Genomic DNA, 22,984 nt, shown 5'->3' on the forward strand with positions numbered 1-22,984 from the left:
ACAAAGGAAGATAACACAGTCAGCAGACACAGAAGATCAGCTGCAAAATACAGGAAAATACAGGTTCCTCACGTGACCATTGCTGTTCAGTGATAAGAGTATTTTTGTCTGATGTGGAATATAGACTCATACATGTACAATATTCATAATGGCAGTGGTCACTGTGATTGCCTACAGAAAAAGTTGATGTCTTGAAAGTCATCATAATTTTCCCTTAATCTTGGAAAAACGATAGTGAAATATTTGAATATAGTTTTTTTTCCCATGCTCATGATTTTATTGTTGGTTGAAATATTCATAATTCAGTCTATGCAAGACAGTACGGTTTGAACAAAAATGTACATATAGTCAGTGCTGCCTCACCAAAAATACCATCTCAAAGACACCAGTCATGATGCCACAACCAGTCACAGCATACTGACACCAGGAACATCAGGCACTCATTCCACAAAAGACATTTTTGACAAAAGTTAAAATATAAGACTTTAAAATGCTGCATAGTTTTGGAGTGACCTAAGATATCTTGGCCTGGAGAAATCTGACCTAAGGCAGACCCCTTGACCTATCCAATCATGTTCAGCATCCAAGATTTGACAAACATATGTGTATTTAAAACTCACCCACTAAATTCCTGGTGCGAATTCTAAATCCATTGCAACCATTGACGCACTGACCAAATGCTGACCAGCCAGAAAGTTTGCAGTCCTGGTCACACATCACGAAGCATGTTTCTGTAGCCGCTGGCATGGGGCCGACTGACCGCAGGCAAAAGTCTGGGTATGTCTTATTACCACCCTCATCCCGACAGGACACAGCTACAAATCGAGACAACTAAAACTGTTAGAGACTGACACTTTGGCAGTTTTACCAACATTTCAAATGCATTCTAGACATGTTCATCTTAAGATTGAATTTTCATAAGTAAAACTGGTTTTCCGAGCAGTACTGAGCCACACTGACTAGTAGAATTAAATGGTAGGCCCAATGGATCTTTAAAACAAAAGGTTTTAAATGATGCCATTCCTAGATTTTCAGGACCTACATTCAAGGTGTGAAAATGAATATACTGTAACATAGTGGATGAAATGAATTCTCTTCCGACTCCGGCAAGAGCAAACCTGCAATACTGAGCCTAATCTTGTTAAATCAGGGCAGTGGTTTGGCAATGTTTGTCTCTTAAAGAAATACTCTCTTCCCCCACCTACGCACCCCCCCCCCCAAAAAAAAAAAAAGCCAGACCAATTTAGCTACTTGGTTATGTTACCCACAAGAAACATTTTTTTAATCATGGCCTGACCGAGTCACTGGAAATGTAACCATTTTGCATCTGACGGCACAACATAATATGACCAATATTTTCTGAACTAAGTATTATGTTTCACAATAATAGTGCTGCAGGTGGGTTTACAAACCCAGATAGAAGAAAACCTAACGGAGATGCTAAAACACACTGCAGCAGTACACTCTAAAACTAGAAACAAGAAATTAAGCTCATCCAATGTAGAGGCTACAACACAGAAGGAAATAATGAACATAAAATACAGTGTCTCTTTTGATTCCTTCTTCTCAGTTATAAATGAGCATGCTTCTTTTCCAGAGGTCTTGAAGCTATTTTTGTCCATCCGTAGTCTATACTTACATCTGGCTTTTAGTCCTTGGCCACAATAGATGTAGTATGGAGGGAGAACACACTGACTCCACTCTGACACTGCCCAGTAGTAATAAGTACAGAAGGGAAGGGGTCCACACAAGCGTGTCTCCACAAGTCTGGTGGGGCAGGGGATACCTCCTCCACTGGCCTCCTCGATCACATACCTCTGCCGCATCTGGCTGGGCATTGAAAACCCCGAGGATCCAACTGTAAGAGATAGAGTGAGTCATATTACATAGGCCTACATGCAGCCTAGAGCACATTCCAATATTTACAAATTTACGATTCTACAAACCTAAGTCTGACTAGAGTCAAAATGAAAAATCTCGCCATACTGTTTACTCTTTGTTACTGGAAGTTGATATTTTGTCTGAAGATAACATATAGAAGGTGGTAAAAATTTCAATTTCTAGAGCCCCAAAATAAGCTCTAAAATCATTGTTAAAATATTTGTCTTTGTGGAGTCAGCCCCTGCCCAGATGTTTTCACTAGACAGTTTGGCAGGTACCTGCAAAAGGTCACTGTTTTTTTTCTGGGCACTCATCCACACATGAACCCAACTGCTCTTGTGTAAGTGAAAAATTCCTGAGAACAGCACTAAACAATTAACCTTTAATCATACTTATTTAACCTGTCAATTCAACCCCAAAAAATGACCAGAGATAAATAAAATAACAGAAGTCATGTTCAAAAATATGCTTTCTTGAAGATCAGATACCCACCTTCCTGGCAGGTGGCGCTGCATGCAGACCAATCTGACCAATCAGTAATGTCACAGTCTACAGGACATGGCACAGAGCATTGCTCGCTCTCAGAAGGTTTGGCATCAGGAGAACATCTGACATCAAATCATGAAAGGGATAACTTAAAATCATACCTGTTTTTGTCACACAATTGTATTCTACATAATATGATTATTAATATTCAACATACTGGTCTTATGTGCAATATTATAATATTCAAGGAGCTAAGTATTTCTTGGAAATTGCAATTATCAATTTTACCTCATCACCACAGAAATTATGCATTGATGATTTCTACATCTATAATCAGTTTCTAAATTTCATAAATCCATAACCAGCTCATATAAACTGTACATCGAAAGATTTTTGATTAATATCACCAATAATGGTGTCCAAAATGTAACAGAAAGTTTGTTCTATCTGTTCAGTCACATATATGATGTACACAAACACATATACAATACACCTATACCATGAAAAAGCATCAAAATGGAGGGGATACACATATTTTAAGAAGAACTTGAAGCCACCATATATCTGCACATAATTCAGTATACCAACTTAGTCATTGGTAAAACACACTTTAAAAAATCTTTTCATCATGGACACACTTGAAACACAAAGCTGCATATCAAAGAAACAGATAAGCACTCATGATCAAACTGCAATCCAAAAGTAACAGACGGCAACAGAGAACAAAGCTGACAGCGTTATGGTTAATTGCAGGAAAGGAGGGGGGGATAATCACAATCAAGGGGAGATAACTATCACCTTTCCATGGCATCGGAAGAGGGAACCCAGATGAGACCTCCAAAACTGAAATCAACAGGCAAAACCAAAGTGGGGAAGATTGTCAGCACCACAGCCAGTACAAACAAAAGAGATTTCCTAAATGCATACCATCTGTATAATCACTCCAAGAAACCGAGCAAAGGTGAAACTCAGAAGGCAGTGCATAAAAATTAGGCACACTAAAATTAGGATGCCATATGTTAAGGCTACTTAAATTCCCAATTTTTGGGAGGAAAGAAAAAAAAACCATCATCGGCAAATGGATGTGCCTATTCACACCTGTCCCATGTTTCTTTGATAATACAAATCTGAATTTTAGTATCAAATTTTATGTGTCCTAGGCGTTTATGCATGTACATAAGAATTGTTAAGCATTTACTACCCATGCATGTCAAAGTAGACCCATATTCCAGTTACCAATGTTTTAGGTAAGCATACAAAATCCGGAGTTACCTACCTTCCATCTGGCATGACTGCACCATTAACACGGTAACACTGCACAGAGCGGCTCCGCATGCCTGTCCCACAGGTGACGCTGCGCTTGGTGATGACGCAGCTGCCCCAGTCAGAGGTCTGCCAGATGTAGGTGTGGCAGGAAGAGGGAAGGGGGCAGATCTCCACCTCACTCAGTTCATCCTCACGTGGACAGGCCTTACCACCTGTACAATGATATATGTATCTTATACTACCACCTTAATCAATATTATTGCCTTGTTTAAATTATTTGATCTGTCTAACACTTATCCACATGTATTCATATTTTTTTTCAGCATTATATTTGTTTGTCATATTATGTTTGTGGGTCTAAAAAAAACTTTTTAGGGATTCTCAGAATGGGATACTTTTTGTAATCATTCTGTTTTTTCTTCTTCAACTTCAAATTTCGCTCATATTATCTGGCAAGTATTTTCTTGAGGTAAATTCTCCAACTTTTTTTCTAGGTCAAGTGGTTCAACCGCCATATTGAATTTTGTGTGAAATTTTTAAAAATCTTCCTCTCAAGAACCACTGAATCCACTGTTTTCAAACTTGACATGCAGCTAGACTGTTAGGAGTTACAAAAAGTTTGCAAAAATGGTTGATTTCTGGTCAAAACTTTGGAAGCTCGCCACTGGTCAAAGTTGTGACGTCACAAAAAGTTATGAAATTTCAACTTCTCTCCACATATTCTGGTGTGTTTTGAGTTGATGATTACGAATCTGCTATTATTTTTTGCATATCATTGTAACTTTTCGAGAATGAATTAACTAAAAAGAATTATGTAATTTCAATGACCTGTAACTCAAGAACTATGGGAGCTAGAAATGCAACTTGCACCAAATTGTAGCCCAAGACATGCTCTTTCTGCAATATACCAACGGATTAGAGCTACGATCAATAGTTTGCTCGCTAGAAGCGTTTAAATGACAACACCGTTTTTTTGTTTAGAAAAAGATAGGAACCCTACTGCTTTCACATGGAGTTAGATGGGAACTAGACTGGGTTTATAGTATTTCACCTGATGCTTTCTGCTCCACTGTCCATGATCTCCCGAAACAGTTGTGCAATGACATACAGCTATGCTGTCTTGTATTTGATGGCTTAGAATGATAACTTCAACAGCAAACGACGTGGACCTGTAAAAGTAAGCTTAGTTTTGCTCAGGCCTTGTCTTCTTTACTATACGCTAACCAGGCCAGGGTGATTGACAGATATCAACATGTGCTGTGTTCCAGGTGTTGGCTTTCTGACAACGGCCAAGCTATCAGTACAGCAGTCAAAGCGGGGCGAAGATGACTGACATTCTGAAATGGACATCAGGCAGATCACGCCGGGTTTTCTTTTTTTTGTTTCTTTCTTTTCTCTTACCACTCATGCCACTCATGTCAGAGTTTGATCCCAGCTTAGCCAATTTATCAGGCAATGAAAATGTTGTGAATTTAAAGGTTTTAAGTATGCTACTAGGTGTAGTTTGATGTTCTGATGATGAATCTTCCTTTCTCCCCGACACACGGTCGCCAATTGCCATGAAAGTGCGAAAAAGTGTAATTTTCCCCCATGTTTTGAGGTCATGTGATACAAAACCGCTACAGCTGTGGAGCTGAAAATGACTGAGTGCAAAGGGTTATATGTTTACTGTACACGTGCGGAAAATCGTTGAAGTGTCTTAATAAATGTGGGAGTGGCAGTGCTTGAAAAATTGTCTAAAGGCTGATTTGACATATTTGGCACTTTGGTGTCCCTATGTTATATGATGCATTTTAAATGCATTTATGACTAGGATGAACTCACGAACATTGTAAGCATGCATCCCAACGTAGTTTGACGTCCTAATCATGAATCTGGATTTATTTCTTTCCGACTACATATGGTTTTGCCGCAAACTGTGATCAAAACACGAAAAATCACAATTTCCACCATATTTGGAGATCTGGTGAGAGAAAACCATTACAGCTGTAAAGCTGAAAATCATTGAGTGCAAAGCACTACACATGTACTCTATGTGTGCTGAAAAACGTTGATCTGTGTCAATAAACACTGGACATGCCACGTTTTCAAATATTGTTCAAAGGTAGATTTACCACATTTACCACATTTACATACACAAACTATACATTGTAATAAAGTGTATGGATGGCTGCAATGGAGTATGTCTCATATATATGTCCTCCTAATTGTCTGGTTTGCACTGCAGGTTGTGAATTGAGACGTGGAAGTGTAAACTTGCTGTTATGCGGGCCGTGTATTATTGGGTCAGGAAAACGTCCTCAATCTGATCCGAGATCCCGGACTAGGATCTGCTATTTGCAGATCCATTCTAGTTTTTACTGTTTTTGTTCTTCAACAAAGTCTTGAAATTCAATTTTATTAACACCACCTATTTGGAGGCTATTAAAATAGAAAACTGCCCAACAAATACTAGGAATGTGCCTACATATGTATTGTTAGTTTAATAGGAGTACTAAACATTACCTTTGTCAGCCTTGGCATAAATGACCCGTGTTCTGCGTCTGACTGCTGGTGACCCTTTCTTATCACATTTGTGTGGGCATGGTGACCAGACTGTCCAATCAGACACAATACAGTCCTCGGGACAAGGGTGGTAACAAGCTGTGGATGAGGACTGTTTGTGCACCCGGGTGTAGATAAGGCATTGGTCATCATGAACTGTCTCCTGCAACAAAAGTAATACCATCAATCACTTAATACTGACAACCTGCGTAAACATCATGAATTGTCTCCTGCAACAAAAGTAATACCATCAATTGGTTAAATACTGACAACCTGCGTAAACATCATGAACTGTCTCCTGCAACAAAAGTAATACCATCAATTGGTTAAATACTGACAACCTGCGTAAACATCATGAACTGTCTCCTGCAACAAAAGTAATACCATCAATCACTTAATACTGACAACCTGCGTAAACATCATGAACTGTCTCCTGCAACAAAAGTAATAACATCAATTGGTTAAATACTGACAACCTGCATAAACATCATGAACTGTCTCCTGCAACAAAAGTAATACCATCAATCACTTAATACTGACAACCTGCGTAAACATCATGAATTGTCACCTGCAACAACAGTAACACCATCAATCACTTAATACTGACAACCTGCGTAAACATCATGAATTGTCACCTGCAACAAAAGTAATACCATCAATTGGTTAAATACTGACAACCTGCGTAAACATCATGAATTGTCACCTGCAACAACAGTAACACCATCAATTGGTTAAATACTGACAACCTGCGTAAACATCATGGATTGTAACCTGCAACAACAGTAACACCATCAATTGGTTAAATACTGACAACCTGCGTAAACATCATGAATTGTAACCTGCAACAACAGTAACACCACCAATTGGTTAAATACTGACAACCTGCGTAAACATCATGAATTGTCACCTGCAACAAAAGTAATACCATCAATCACTTAATACTGACAACCTGCGTAAACATCATGAATTGTCTCCTGCAACAAAAGTAATACCATCAATTGGTTAAATACTGACAACCTGCGTAAACATCATGAATTGTCTCCTGCAACAAAAGTAATACCATCAATTGGTTAAATACTGACAACCTGCGTAAACATCATGAATTGTCACCTGCAACAACAGTAATACCATCAATTGGTTAAATACTGACAACCTGCGTAAACATCATGGATTGTAACCTGCAACAACAGTAACACCATCAATTGGTTAAATACTGACAACCTGCGTAAACATCATGAATTGTAACCTGCAACAACAGTAACACCATCAATTGGTTAAATACTGACAACCTGCGTAAACATCATGGATTGTAACCTGCAACAACAGTAACACCATCAATTGGTTAAATACTGACAACCTGCATACACATTATGAATTGTAACCTGCAACAACAGTAACACCATCAATTGGTTAAATACTGACAACCTGCATACACATTATGAATTGTAACCTGCAACAACAATAACACCATCAATTGGTTAAATACTGACAACCTGCGTAAACATCATGAATTGTAACCTGCAACAACAATAACACCATCAATTGGTTAAATACTGACAACCTGCGTAAACATCATGAATTGTCTCCTGCAACAAAAGTAATACCATCAATCACTTAATACTGACAACCTGCGTAAACATCATGAATTGTCACCTGCAACAAAAGTAATACCATCAATCACTTAATACTGACAACCTGCGTAAACATCATGAATTGTCTCCTGCAACAAAAGTAATACCATCAATTGGTTAAATACTGACAACCTGCGTAAACATCATGAATTGTCACCTGCAACAAAAGTAATACCATCAATTGGTTAAATACTGACAACCTGCGTAAACATCATGAATTGTCACCTGCAACAACAGTAACACCATCAATTGGTTAAATACTGACAACCTGCGTAAACATCATGAATTGTCACCTGCAACAACAGTAACACCATCAATTGGTTAAATACTGACAACCTGCATACACATCATGAATTGTAACCTGCAACAACAATAACACCATCAATTGGTTAAATACTGACAACCTGCATACACATCATGAATTGTCACCTGCAACAACAGTAACACCATCAATTGGTTAAATACTGACAACCTGCATACACATCATGAATTGTAACCTGCAACAACAATAACACCATCAATTGGTTAAATACTGACAACCTGCATACACATCATGAATTGTAACCTGCAACAACAATAACACCATCAATTGGTTAAATACTGACAACCTGCATACACATCATGAATTGTCACCTGCAACAACAGTAACACCATCAATTGGTTAAATACTGACAACCTGCATACACATCATGAATTGTAACCTGCAACAACAGTAACACTACCAATTGGTTAAATACTGACAACCTGCATACACATTATGAATTGTAACCTGTAGACACACTTCTACCAACAACTGTTCATGCAATACTGAGAAGCTGAATAAAGACATTGTGAAGTGTCACCTGTAAAGACAGTACACACTGATCTTCATCACTTTACGTATGTATCGGTATGCCATACTGAACGCATTAGAGGTATATTCTGAAGTAGTTGATTGCACTATGATGAAGACATTGTGAAGTGTCACCTGTAAAGACAGTACACACTGATCTTCATCACTTTACGTATGTATCGGTATGCCATACTGAACGCATTAGAGGTATATTCTGAAGTAGTTGATTGCACTATGATGAAGACATTGTGAAGTGTCACCTGTAAAGACAGTTCACACTGATCTTCATCACTTTACGTATGTATCGGTATGCCATACTGAACGCATTAGAGGTATATTCTGAAGTAGTTGATTGCACTATGATGAAGACATTGTGAAGTGTCACCTGTAAAGACAGTTCACACTGATCTTCATCACTTTACGTATGTATCAGTATGCCATACTGAACGCATTAGAGGTATATTCTGAAGTAGTTGATTGCACTATGATGAAGACATTGTGAAGTGTCACCTGTAAAGACAGTTCACACTGATCTTCATCACTTTACGTATGTATCGGTATGCCATACTGAACGCATTAGAGGTATATTCTGAAGTAGTTGATTGCACTATGATGAAGACATTGTGAAGTGTCACCTGTAAAGACAGTTCACACTGATCTTCATCACTTTACGTATGTATCGGTATGCCATACTGAACGCATTAGAGGTATATTCTGAAGTAGTTGATTGCACTATGATGAAGACATTGTGAAGTGTCACCTGTAAAGACAGTTCACACTGATCTTCATCACTTTACGTATGTATCGGTATGCCATACTGAACGCATTAGAGGTATATTCTGAAGTAGTTGATTGCACTATGATGAAGACATTGTGAAGTGTCACCTGTAAAGACAGTTCACACTGATCTTCATCACTTTACGTATGTATCGGTATGCCATACTGAACGCATTAGAGGTATATTCTGAAGTAGTTGATTGCACTATGATGAAGCATGTCACATGTACAATCCTACACTGACTGGATGGCTGGTACCATCACCTAGAAGGTCTGTCACCTTCTTGGTGAGCATGCTGACTGGTGGTTTTCTCCGGTTTCCTCCACCACTAAAAGTGACTGCCTTGGTATAAAAAATTCATACATACAGTGCAGCGTTAAATTCCCATCAAAAAGATGCGCTTCCTTCATATAGTGTTAAACAATCAAGCTCAATCAAATAAAGCCGTATGCATTATTCAGTCAAGCCACAAACTTACCCCCCATTTATCTTGGCAGGTGACAGAGATCTTCTGAGTGCCTCTCCCACAAGGCCTGCTCCCTCCCCAAGGGATACAAGGTCCAACTTCAGTAATATTCCAGGTGAAGCACGCCTCAGGGGTGCAGGGCTGACTCTCAGACAGGTAAGGGCAGGGCAAACCGAACCCACCCTGGGGCTGGAGAACTCTCCTGTAGCGGAATCTGTAACTTGCTGTAAACACACCATATATATACATGTACTTGCAGGTCAGGTTAATCTCTTACCTTTATACATATTTATTTCACTGGTGTTTTTTTGAACCTGTGGATAGTTGCAGGTTTCCTCTGGGCTATACTCGGTTTACACCCACCATGATGCTGGCTGTCACCATATATATCATATTTATAAGTGATGTATTCTTGTGTAAAGCATAAATCCCCCATCAAATAAATAAATAAATATAAAAATATTTAAATACATTGGTGTTTATATTTGCAGTTTCCCCACACAATCATTATCAGATAATATTATGCTGTCGTAGTATACTTATCGGTCAGTATAAATATCCTCATGAGGTACATGATACGAACAACATCACTAATATCCCCAGGAGTTGAACATCATCCATACATTCAGGTATCCGTGATGAAGTAAGTTTTTTGTGCAGTCAGTCACAGAGTAAGTGGATGGAGGCACAACCAGATTATTGCAGAAATCTATGTTTTGTCTTCAAGTTTCCATTCATTTATGAATATGGGGAAGAAATCCCATTGACAGTTCAACTATTAGTACAAAGGGTATGAATTATCACAGCTATAACTTTTAAAACATATGGTACATCCTATATGAGCAGGAAAGAATTCATCATTATAGATGACATTTTAAATCCATACAGGCCTCTTTTTTCCTAATTTTTTCATCAGAATGTAAATGGGATTCACTCCGTGGGAAACCACCAGAATCAAGTCAAAATCTAATACCACAAAGCAGCTATCTTTTGAGATTCATAAAGCATGTTTTATTGTCATGATGACAATCTGTTTCCTGTCAAAACTAAAGCCATGTCTTAATAGAAAAAAAAGTGAAAACAAAAATTTATTCCAAATGCTTGCACTTGTTAACATATAATATAAAACTTGAACATGAACAAATGTACATCTATCATGTCTATCAACCTTGTAAGAATGTACATCTATCATGTCTATCAACCTTGTAAGAATGTACATCTATCATGTCTATCAGCCATGTAACAATGTCCAACTTTATCTCTTTTGTCCAATAACCTTATCCATGAACAACAATGATACAACCATAATGTGTTTTGGAAAGGTAGATAATTACACTAAAGTGGAAAAAAGTAAAACACTGTTGTAACCATTGTTACATATTTTGATGCAATATGTGACGAACCTTTTCTCTGAGACGATGGGCAGACATCAGGAGCACATTCAGTCCAGTCTGACCAATGAGAGACTGTACAGTTCTGTGTGCAGGGAATGTGACACTGGCGAGAGACCACTGGTTGAGAGGTCTCACAATGGCTGGAATCAACCACAACCTGCTTTCCATCTAGAAACGATAACAAAAATGAATCTGATAATTCCATTTACTCGGCGATTCCACAGGTAAACAGTTCAAACAACAGCCTCATACCTGTTCATCCTTAATTATACCAGTTGGCAATAAAAAGAAGGGCTTCAGATTATATATCCCAGTATTTAATTTTTTAAATGATTTAAGAAAAAAACCCTTTACAAATAAACCTAAGATCAATTTGACTTTTTAGCCAGCAATGTTCTCCACTTCTATCCAGTGAGCTGATAAAACTAACAAAAGCACAGGATTACTGAAGTCACTAGTCTCACAAACCTACCTTGAAATCTAACACAGTAGGCTACCCTGATATGAATCCCTGGCCCACACTGTTCTGCACGTTTTAAACTTTGATACAACATTTCACACTCTGACCAGTCAGATGTCACCCATTTGTACCTAAGGGAAAAATACCATAAATGTACATACAATGCATGCCAACATTGAGCCAAGGTCAAATGCTGCCAGGAGATGGCTATCTCCACTGACCATATGTCAACTAATGGTAGACAGAAGCAACCAATAAATGCAAGAAATACTTACAACAGCTAGCATTTTCTAATTCTGTTCTCAAAAGTTTCCTACCTTCCTCCCAGTACACTACCCTAAATGCATAGCAAAGAGATCTTAAACATCAAGCTCTGATTAAAAAGATAGCCTGTTTTGGCTCTAAGGAGATCATGTATCATCCTTACAACACTGCAAAGTTGTTGTATATGATTGCTATAGAGACCAGAATATAAGCACACATGAATAAAGAGAACTCCAACTTAACTTACAGTACTTCCTAAACCAGAAGAAAATACTTGCAGAGAGCAATAATACATCTGTGTTGACATTACCTGGGACAACTGGACAAGGTGGAAGCTGCTCCAATGACTTGGAATGTATCAGTTAGAGGCGGACAAGGTTTACCGATGCCTCTTGGCATCTGACGAACCCTGCGAATTCGTGACATATACCCTGGAATGATTGTTCCACCTTCTGCCAGACAGCTGCTGTTCATTGAACGCCACTCCATCCAATCCGAGACCAGGCAGTCTTGAGGTAAGGGGCAAGCCTGCATGTTACGCAGACCTGGCAGATGGAGACTATCCAAACAGTACCTGAAAAAATGAAATACAAGTAGAAAAAAGCAAAACCTGTGATGGGCAGGAGCAAGAAATAGAAAAATGAAATGAATACCTGCAAGAACCAAGGCCTTGATATTCACAACTAATGTGCCACATGTGTGATTCAGACCAGGGATATGTCCTATTTTTCAGACTCTCCAATCTGATGGCTGAATTAGTCTAATGTCTACAAACTAGTTAACGCTCCAATGAGCCTTCCAGCCTGATATTCACAAGAACAAAGCTGTACAACCATGAGATGGGGATCAAAGAAGAACAGAATAACGCGATATTAATCCTGACCAGCTTTTGAGTCCTGATCCGAAATTCAATGTAATCCTACATATACTGCTACATATGTATATACACAGCAATTAAATAGGGACTGTTCTGTTCACCAGTACCTGTGCTGCAATTGATTTTGCTGAATCATTAGGACAATTTCGAAAATGAAGGCAAGAAAATAGTATCTGACTAATACACTGTTGACCAGCATTATTACCGGCCGGAATGTTTGTCCGTAACTCGACAGGTATACAAAAAAAGTATGCACCGCTTGAGGCTGTATTCCTCGGCTGTTTTTCAACTGTGATACTTTCGGGAGGATTGGCCGATTGGAGGCCTAGAATTTTCTAGCAATTGTGATCATATCCAATATTACCACTCCACAATATGACATACGCAATGACTAGCTCTACAATATTCGTGCTTCTGTTCGGGATGGTCTGGAAACTCACCTGTGACCAACGGTCTTCCCCACACTATTCACACACAATATATCTCTATTTTGATAACCTATTAAAAGATGGGAGCGTTCTTTCTTTTTGGGGTTTTTAAATTGGAATGTTCTTTCACATGGGCTCCATTTGCCCACATTGAAGCGATAGGTGTCAGTGCAGTTCTCGCATGGTCGGGACTCGACCAGTGGTGGGCATGGTTTGCCGCCATTGACTGGTGCGACAAGGACACGTCGCATGCGCCTGCTGTACAGGTGAAAACATTCGTCGCACAGGCTCCAGGTGGAGAAAGGAGAGAGCACACAGTCCTGAGGACAGCGTAGCTCACAGGTCCTCTCCTCAGGTGGCTTAGGCTGGAAGTACAGACAGATCTCATCGTCCAGAACACTTTGACTCTCCACATGAACACAGGGCACCTGTCTACTCTGGGTACCCCCCAGCCTCACACACTGGCCTTCCCCATTGGCCCTCTGACACTTCGTCCACTGAGAGGGCACCCACGTCACCTGGTCCCGGTGCCCATCACACACCTTGAAGCAGCTCTGAGAGTCGGGTGGGATAGGCAGGTAGTGGCAATGACTGAAGAGTGTTGTCCAGCCTGATCTGTGGGAGCACCAGACAGTGCGGGACCGCATGCCGCCAAACCCACAGCTGCTGTGCTCACAGCTCCCCCACGGACCTACAACACACACAAACACACAATTAATTGTTTATTTCTTTATTGATGTTATACTATATTACTTTATTGATGGTCAATGCAGTACTTAAGAATTTTTCACTTGAAGGACAGCAATCAGGTTCATGTGTGGCGAACACCCGACTGACTGGACTGGAGAATGAGGGTAAGGCCACTCTTCAACTGGTGTGTGACAAAACTTATGGCACAAAACTGCAGCTGAACCAGAAAGAGGTTCTGACTTTCCCCAAAACACATACCATGAAATACAATGACCACTAGCTAAAAATTAAACGGACAGGGGGCAAAAGTTATCATTCCTACAAAAAGGCATGGGCTAGTAATTTCCACTGCACATATAGTAACACTGCATATGTCTGACATCCCAGAAAAAGCTTTTCATGACCTTGCTACCAATGCTTAATTCATTTTCACGTTTGCTTTCTCTATAAATGTAATTAATGCAACATCAACAAATGAACAAAGACACTATTAAATGAGACAAACAAAGAGACAAACTGATGGACAGCAGTTCTGCATGGAGAATGAGTTTACAATATTTTCCCTAAAAATGTCAGCTGTAACATATGCTCCTTACTGTCTAGTCATGCATGCACAATCTTGCACATCCAGCAGTCTACTGCACTGATCTATAGCACGTGTTGGTAAATGGATGTCCATGTGGACATGAATCCATCGCAATCAATTATCATGACCATGAAAAAATACATGTCAATTAAGGTCAATGAATGGAGATATTTTTTTACAAGGTAGGGAAATGCACATAAGTTTCATCCTGAAGAATGAATGGGTGTAAAGTTTGGCAAAGTAAACTTCCCAGAGACATTGTAGAAAGCATTTAAGTGACAAATGAGGTCATCTGCTTGGACATGCTGGACAATTCAGCCATATGTAAATCACTAAGCCACATAGTGGAACATACACTCTCGTAAAATCAGAGCAGTAATTTCAAAAGTTGATTTTTGATTTCATAACTTATTATGTCATAATTAGCACAATGTAGATCAATAGTTACTATATTCCCAATTAAGTTTAGCGTATTTAGGGATTCACTTTCAGAATCTCATGAAGGCCATAATTATACTGATACTAATGATGTGAACACCTAGGATTTTCTGATAAGCGTAAAAAAGACAAAAAACATACAATCGTGATGGCTTTTAGACGTCTTTCAGACAGATGAAGATGGTAAGGGATGAATGCGCATGTGTCACATGTTTTTGTTACATGAACTACATCTGAAAATGGTCTCCTCCATATTTGGCCAGGCTCATTCAGGGGAGCATGGATGAATTGATGAAAGTATCGATGTAGAAAATTACATGTAAATATTACCATAGTCTTTAGAACTGCCATGTCCACTTTCCATGCAAAGAAAAAGAGCTGAAATAAGAGGTTTATCATTCTAGAATTATTTTAATTTCGGTGGAAAGCTGGGTGTCATTTCAAAGCTGATACTGGTCAGCTGGTGTCAGGGATCACTGCTGGTATCGCTGACCTAGTTTATGGCAATCTGTAACCCTAGCACATGCCTGTGATCTCTCTGAGCATGGTGAGGTTTGGGAAGTGTTACACTATGTGACATGCAGTGCCCATGTCCAATGATGACTGACCAGGTTTACTCCACAAACAAACACCCAAGATAAAATCATGAATCAAACATCACTTTTTGGCTTCGGGGCCAAGTACAAGATTTGTATATTTTTTTTTTTTTACAAAATAGATGGAATAACTGACAGAAATGAATCTGGATATCTACCGGAACACAGGGTTCTACTATTCACAGTAAATAGTAGAACCCTGCCCACTCCAGACAAATTTGACACAGAAACTACAGACTTCGTTGTGGAATTGTACCATAAATACTCGACCGTACAAAGTACAGATTTATTTTATACATTTAATAGGAAGTCAAGTAATAAATCCTAAAACCATAAAGGTGTCCACTTTGTTTTTTAAAAGTGGGTGACATGCTTAATTTACATACTGGTCTTCATGTATGTGAACTCAAAATAATGCACTCCAGAGACCTATTTCTCACTATGTGCATTACAAACACTGACTGAAAACCAGTTTTAAATATTAATGATGACTTTTGTCTGTCTTGTTGCACATTTTTTTTTATTTCAAGGATTAAAAAGTTAGGCATGAAAATTAGGAATGATGTGTACTCCCAGAATTCGAAATACATTATACACTGGATATACAATAGAGTATACTGGGAAGTTTATGTGGTTTATCTATAGAGTTTACAATAAGGGGAAGGCATTTCTTCCCCCCACTCCAACCCCCCAAAAAACAAAAACAGTACAATTCACAATATGTTTAGCCTATGAAATTTGTTAATCTGTCAAATTGTGGGAATCTGGCTGTTGCCTTTATTTTAGGGACTAGTGGTGAGTTGAACATGTATGTACAAAATCAAATACATGGCTGGGTGGTGCTCACAAGTTTTCCGCTTCACTTTATCAATAATGCATTTAAGCAAATTATTTTGTTTTAGAATACATACATAAATAAGTTGTCAGGACACTGAACTATTTACATGTATGTGAACTGTGCTAAAAGCTTTACTCAGCTTGTGGTTCTTTCTGCTGTTCAAATCAGTCACTAGTAGAATGGATGAGGCTAGTTCTTTTGCTCCTGCTTTGTTAACTTTTATAAACATACAAACCAGATAAATTTATTGAATAGCACTTCTTCTGTGACACAGTTGTGATTTATGTAGCTTGTCTTTTCTAGCCTAAAATGTCTAAAATTACAACCATGGTGTTGGGCATTTTTATTACCATGCTGGTGCTACAAAAGAAGTATGTATAGGTATATATTTGGTGGCAGGATGTTTTACACTTTAACATGATTAGCTTTGGTGTGAACATGCAGCTCAGAGAGATTAATGCAAAGATGTATAATTAGTTCAATGCTCAGATGATGGGATTGCTGCATTTGCATGGTCACATCAATTACTATGCTCAAAGACTGATGTACTGATAACCCTACTTCTTAGCATAGACAGGTATTTATGTCTCCTACCTGTACAATGTAACTAGCACGGATATATGCACTGTAGTGTAATCAATTTAAGTCTGTGAAAATAAGCATATGACTTTCCAGAGGGAGAAATATCATTCCATGCACTATAAGTATACTAGCTATTTCAAGTGGACTATACATTGTATATACAGCAATTGTACATGAGAAGTTTAAACTGATTTAAGAACATATATGCAGGCTATATTCTGCATAACAAATAATGCATGAATCGGCAGGTACCTAGTCAGTCCCCCATAACACAATATATGTAGGCTACATTCATGGATACAAATATATTATATGAACAGACATTACAAACTTGCATTCCCATTTCAAAATATGTACTGACCAAAAGGAAATGCACACCAAAATGAACTGACGTACACATGTACAATAATGAGGAGCCTTGGTGCATTAAAATCTGAAAGACAACTTTTAAAAAATGAGCTTTTGTTGTACAATTAAATGTAACTAAAAATCTCCCCCGTTCCCCCCATCGCCCTCCTTTTTAAGACCATTGTATGTTTAATTATACCAATATCTACCTACATTGCATTAACGTATCATACATATAGCATGCTTGAGCTAGTTGTGTAAGCATATATACATGGGGGGAGACCGGGGCGCATTGGGACGTTTTACACATAAATCAAAATTTGTGACAAATTATTCCAGACCCCACTAAAATTATTAGCTGATAGAATGAAAAACTAGTAAGGCTAATTAAAGAATCTCGTCTTTTGTTGATAGCTTATGTTCTGCTCATCCTCAGTTGATTTAAGTTTTTAAAAAATTGTGTCCCAAGGCACCCCAGTCATGGGGTGGTTTGGGACACACCATGGGGCACAATGGGACGCACTTCAAAGAGCAACAAAATCCTTAGACAAATCTTGTTTTAAACAGTGGTTTTATTACAATGACGTGGACCCGTAACATTGTATCCATTCAGTATCAACCATCTGTGAACAAGAAACTTACAAACAGCCTTGAGTTGTCTTTGGATAATCCGTCACGAAAACTTTACACAGGACTTATGTGAACAGGAAACTAACTGTCAATGTCAATAAACAGCTGGTCAGAAACATCTGCCCTGGCAAGTGTTTCCTGGTCTTCTGAGACCACAATGACTTTCGGAGAAAAGTGACGTCACGCCCGAGGTCAGCTACTGCAACCTGTAATACCGACTGAGGTCAACATCACGGAAGAACAGTAGGCCGTTTGTGCGTTTTGTGGCTCCGACAGCGGAAGGCTCTGGCAGCTTTTGGACGATATCATCGATGTCGATGTCATCAGTGTCATCGATTTCAGGGAAAGAGAATACATCCTGCTGTTTTTTGGACGGTTGTCTGACAAGAAATCTTACCTCCAGCATATGGAACCTGTCTGCCTCCTGTGTGATTCTCCCTACATAGTGTTGAACTACTCTCTTTGACACATATTTAACCACAACAAAATCTCCAGTTTTAAGATCCTCTGGTTTAAGCGAAGGTTCACCCTCAGAGCTATCAGAGACAACATCGGATGTGTCCTCTGAGGAAGAACTATCATCACTCTCTGGGGTTACTTCCCTGTCATTACGTTTCTGGGCTCCATGTTTGTATGACCTCCCACTTACCCTTAATTGCCTCTGTTGAAAATCTAACTCTATTTGTTGTTTGACAGGAGTGTCAGTAAGAATGGATGTTTTGCCCTTTTTCCTACCCCCTCGTGTCTGTTTTCTTGGTCCAGCTTTTGGGAATGGCCGCACCTGTTCCGGTGAAAAGTGTTGCGAATTTCCCGAGTCCTCTTCACTAGCTGCATTTCTTGCAATCTCAGTGGTCAAATGATGTTCAGGAGTGCCTGTACTTGGGCCAGGGTCTGTGGCATCTGCGAGCAGTTCCTATAAATGTGAAGAAATTTATTAGATGTGCCCTTGTCTGTTTCTTTACTATTTCAGTAAACTTTCAAAATAACTTTCAAGATAATATAGAGAAGAACCTGTAGATGAACACAACAGAGGCAACTAAGGAGTTTCTTTGCTATTTCTTTAATAGTTTTAATGCATTATAAATACTGGCAATGTCATTACTGGGAGCATATTGATATGGTTTTCAGCGGAATGTGCGATGAAAATAAAAGCATTTCGGGCATCTAGTCCTTACCTCTGTCTCTGTAGTGTTGGGCTTGTCAGTGACAAATCCGGAGAGAAACTCGTCTTCCTTGAAGATGTCCCTGTTGAATGGGCAAATACCCGTTACCTGGAAACCAGAGACGATGTTGCGTGGACAAAAAGCTTGTGGATAAGCCTCCCCCAAGATACCGGCTATATCGTAAATGGTCATTGGTTGTCCAGGATGATTGCACCCGTTGCAAGCGGAGTTGAAATACTTTTTTAGGGGGCCGTAAACCGTCCGGTCAAGCGGCTGTAGTTTATGGCTACAGTGGGGTGGAAATGTCAGCATAACGATTCCATTGTCCTTTGCTTTGTCCAGGATGGTAATCGAAATGTGACTGTCATGGTTGTCCAGAAGTAGCAGGACTTTGTTTTCCTGGCTACAATGACTGTGAAGGATGAAATGATCCAGCCAGACTTCGAAGTTGGAAGTTGTCATCCATCCGCTTTGGAAGGCTACACCCTTTGTCCCCGAAGGTGCGTTATTGATCATATGCTCTTTGAAATGGACGCGCGGAAAAACAAGAAAGGGTGGAATTGTGTTTCCAATAGCGCTGACTGTGCCCAGCATGGTGACAAGCGCACCACGTTCGGCAGAAGTCACCTGGCCGACTTGTTTAGCATTTCTTTCTGCAATTACATTAGGTGGAGTTTGGACTGTGGTGAGTCCGGTCTCGTCGCAATTGTAGATACACCCTGGCTCAAATTTGTACCGCTCCATGACACTGGCAAGATTGTTGAAAAAGTCCCCTACATTGGTCTTGTTGAAACTAGTAGCTCGGCTTAAACTTGTCGCTTCAGGTTTTCGGACAGAAAGCCGCTTATGGCGAGACATAAATCCAAGAAGCCAGTCTTCACCTGAAAATAGACAGCCGCCTTTGTCAATGAAATGAGCAAACGGTTTGTCAAAATTTGCACACCTTGAATTTAAATCAATACATCTCGATCTGTGAGCAAAGACACGAGTTAAAGCTAGCTTACCTGCTTGTCGGTTTGTCTCCCAGGACACTGGTGTAGCCTTGTTATTTTTTACGACGTATTGGAAGGCAAGGTCTCTGCATGCTTTGGTTGTCAATCCATGATGATGCTTGAATGCGGTCAACAGGTAATCCTCTAATTCGGCCTCTCCTGCATCGCTGAATACTCGAGCCGTGGCATAGAAAGGAGAAAAACGAACATTCTCTCTCCCAGATGATTTTGCTTTACTAACATAGCGTGCAAGAGTTGATTTAGGGATGCCAGTCTCTTTAGAAGTTTGCCGTATGCTTTGGTCGTGATCTATGATGAGACATACGGCCCTTTTCATCTCGTCCTCTGATGGAGGCTCAGGCTTCTTCTTTTTTCTGTGTCGAACCATTCTAGACAGAAGAAACATGTCAGAGTGAAGGTTTGGCAGTCATTCTGTACTATTGTTATCATAACACAATCAAAATTATTCCGGGGCACATTGGGACACTGTCCCAAAGCACCCCTATCGTTGTGTCCCATTGCGCCCCGAAAGCATAGCATCGCCATTTTGAACGACTGACCAAACATGTGCAATCAGATTATACAAACAACCCACCAAAATATTACCGATGTGATAATATTTAACTATGGCAAGTAAATGGTAGTATGACCCTCAGACTCTTGAACAGTATGAAAATAATCACGAAGCTCAAAATTTACTCCAAGCTACCAAAAAGTTAAATTTTACTCACCTTTCAGCCCTGGTGTCATGAACAATCCCTTCAAGACAAAAAAGGAAGCAGAAAGGAATTCCCCTGACCAACATGATGTCATAAGGGGGAATCCTTTCTATTTTTAGCGTAAATTCCTCTTGTCCCACTGTACCCCATGTCCCAATGCGCCCCGGTCTCCCCCTACTTCAAAATTCTGTCAAAGTTCATTTTTAAAATTTATCACGACAGTCAGCTTGTTCAGTTTACCTTTTCTTGACACTATTTTTTTTTTGTAGCTATTATTTTTCCTTTACAAGTTTGTACATATAATTGTACATAGATGTATATTGTTGCCCTTGCTGTTCTTAAGGAAGCTGCATGCATGGCCTATCACAAGTTGGGCACCTAGCATTACATGCCTTCATCCCAGTTAGAACTATGGTACACTGGGCTACACAATCACCTACCCAATTACGACAGTCTTTTAGATCTCTCCTTCCCCGACTGTGAAGTGGCATGGACGACTTAAACAGCCGCATACAACAGGGATGAGGTTGTATTAACATGGTTTCTAGCTGGCAACAATGCTCCGGCAGAGAGAGCGAGCGAGCGAGCGAGAGGCAGAGAAGGAGAGAGAGCGAGAGAGACATGCCTAACCTCATTCTCAGCATCCCCATTCTGAATTCGCGTGAGTGATGAGTAAGCCCCCAGAAGCTGGGCCAGCCTCGAAGCTTTGCTACAGAGTGAAACAATCAGGAACATGGAGGTACAGGCTTACAGCACAGACCTGAGGATGCCAGTTCAATGCATATAGCTAGTCAACTGAACAACAAGGCTTGGACAGGGGAAGAATCCAGGCCATTAAACCGTACGTAATATTATTACTAAATTTTTGGTTGTGGGCAGCAGGGCAGCTCAATCTCAGCTCTTCATGGTTTTTTTGGCAACATATCTAAGCCCACGTTAACACTACTGGCATACGTAAAGGCGTGTGGATACCCGGCTATACTCAAATCTGGGCTCAAATTAAACAGTGAACGCTCGTTTAGTTCGGGTATCAGTTACCACTGCTGTAAATGACGCAAACGTTCGCCATCTGTATTCAGGAAAAGAAAAATCTGTAATTTGACAGGTCCTCTACTGAAGGTCACCGTAACTTTCCCTGTGTTTTTATTAACTGACGGCTTTGTTTAAGCTCTCCGCCGCGTATTTTATTCTGCATAAAACGATGGTTAGGAAAGGCATCCGGGAGATTATAACTGACTCGTACATTCCCTCATTAACCACTTCAATCAAACGTATTTCAGCCGCGTAATGTTGCATATCTTGTTTCGGTGATTGGTTATTTCCAGGCTATTATCCAGATCAAATGTCTTAAGACTTCCGGATTTCGTGGGACATTTTACACTGAAATTCACATCGTTCAATCTGAAACAGTTTTAAAGGGAATAGTAGTAAGTATCCGTCGAAATGAAAAAACTAGAAGTATTGACACATGTTGACAGCTGGTCATTTCACCTCGTGTTCTTGTCCAGGCAAGCGCGATTGGCTGAACCTAATCAGGTCGACTGGTCAGATCACTCATACATTTCTAAAACGCGCGGACTCCTCCACTATTACAACTACCACAACCACAACAATAGCCTCTTCTGCCTGAAGTGTGCCTGTCAGTGCCAGAATTTGAACCCCCGTGTTTTTAACATAAATGTAGCATTCCGCCGTGCAGTGAAAATGAGTGAACTTACATTCACTGAATTTTCTGTTTTTCAGTATCACAGTGACATTTAAAGTATGATTTTCTGTGTTTTTGACATTAATTTTAGCGTTCTGTCCGACATTGAAGTTGTGTGAACCCTTGACCGAGTGACTTTGTAATCTATTTCATTATCACAGTGACATTTAAAGGTTGATGTTCAGTGTTCTTAACATAACGCGAGCATTATGTGGGACACTACAACAAACAAGTTGAGTAAACTGGTGTGATTTTGCACAACACACATAATTTATCTTTGGTTACAAGTTGTTGGATGTTCGTTGTTGATAGTATTTTTTTCTTTTTGAGAGAGAGAGAGAGATATTAAACAAATATTAAACAGCATTTAGGGAGTTTAATAATCTTTAA

General features: G+C 39.6%; 2 protein-coding genes across 2 annotated transcripts in view; both read right to left on the reverse strand.

The window, feature by feature from the left end:
- LOC135463726 (thrombospondin type-1 domain-containing protein 7B-like) overlaps positions 1-21,051 on the reverse strand; it is a 62,800-nt gene extending 41,749 nt beyond the window's left edge. The window contains exons 1-12 of the mRNA XM_064741140.1: positions 20,183-21,051; positions 13,320-13,998; positions 12,313-12,576; positions 11,751-11,869; positions 11,288-11,446; positions 9,897-10,108; positions 6,139-6,340; positions 3,644-3,845; positions 3,166-3,210; positions 2,374-2,501; positions 1,640-1,858; positions 621-815 (exon numbers count right to left, since the gene is read on the reverse strand). Coding sequence (XP_064597210.1) covers positions 621-815; positions 1,640-1,858; positions 2,374-2,501; positions 3,166-3,210; positions 3,644-3,845; positions 6,139-6,340; positions 9,897-10,108; positions 11,288-11,446; positions 11,751-11,869; positions 12,313-12,576; positions 13,320-13,998; positions 20,183-20,576 — 2,818 coding nt within the window. The 5' untranslated portion in view covers positions 20,577-21,051. The remainder of the gene's footprint in view (positions 1-620; positions 816-1,639; positions 1,859-2,373; positions 2,502-3,165; positions 3,211-3,643; positions 3,846-6,138; positions 6,341-9,896; positions 10,109-11,287; positions 11,447-11,750; positions 11,870-12,312; positions 12,577-13,319; positions 13,999-20,182) is intronic.
- Positions 17,666-20,036, reverse strand: LOC135482349 (uncharacterized). Its single transcript, XM_064762283.1, has 2 exons — positions 19,191-20,036; positions 17,666-18,928 (listed from the first exon to the last, which is right to left on the reverse strand). The coding sequence occupies exons 1-2, from the start codon at positions 20,034-20,036 to the stop codon at positions 18,212-18,214; spliced, it is 1,563 nt and encodes a 520-aa protein (XP_064618353.1). The 3' UTR covers positions 17,666-18,211.
- Positions 21,052-22,984: the final 1,933 nt, after the last annotated feature.

The sequence above is a fragment of the Liolophura sinensis genome, chromosome 1 (assembly GCF_032854445.1).
Source record: "Liolophura sinensis isolate JHLJ2023 chromosome 1, CUHK_Ljap_v2, whole genome shotgun sequence".
Lineage (NCBI taxonomy): Eukaryota > Metazoa > Mollusca > Polyplacophora > Chitonida > Chitonidae > Liolophura > Liolophura sinensis.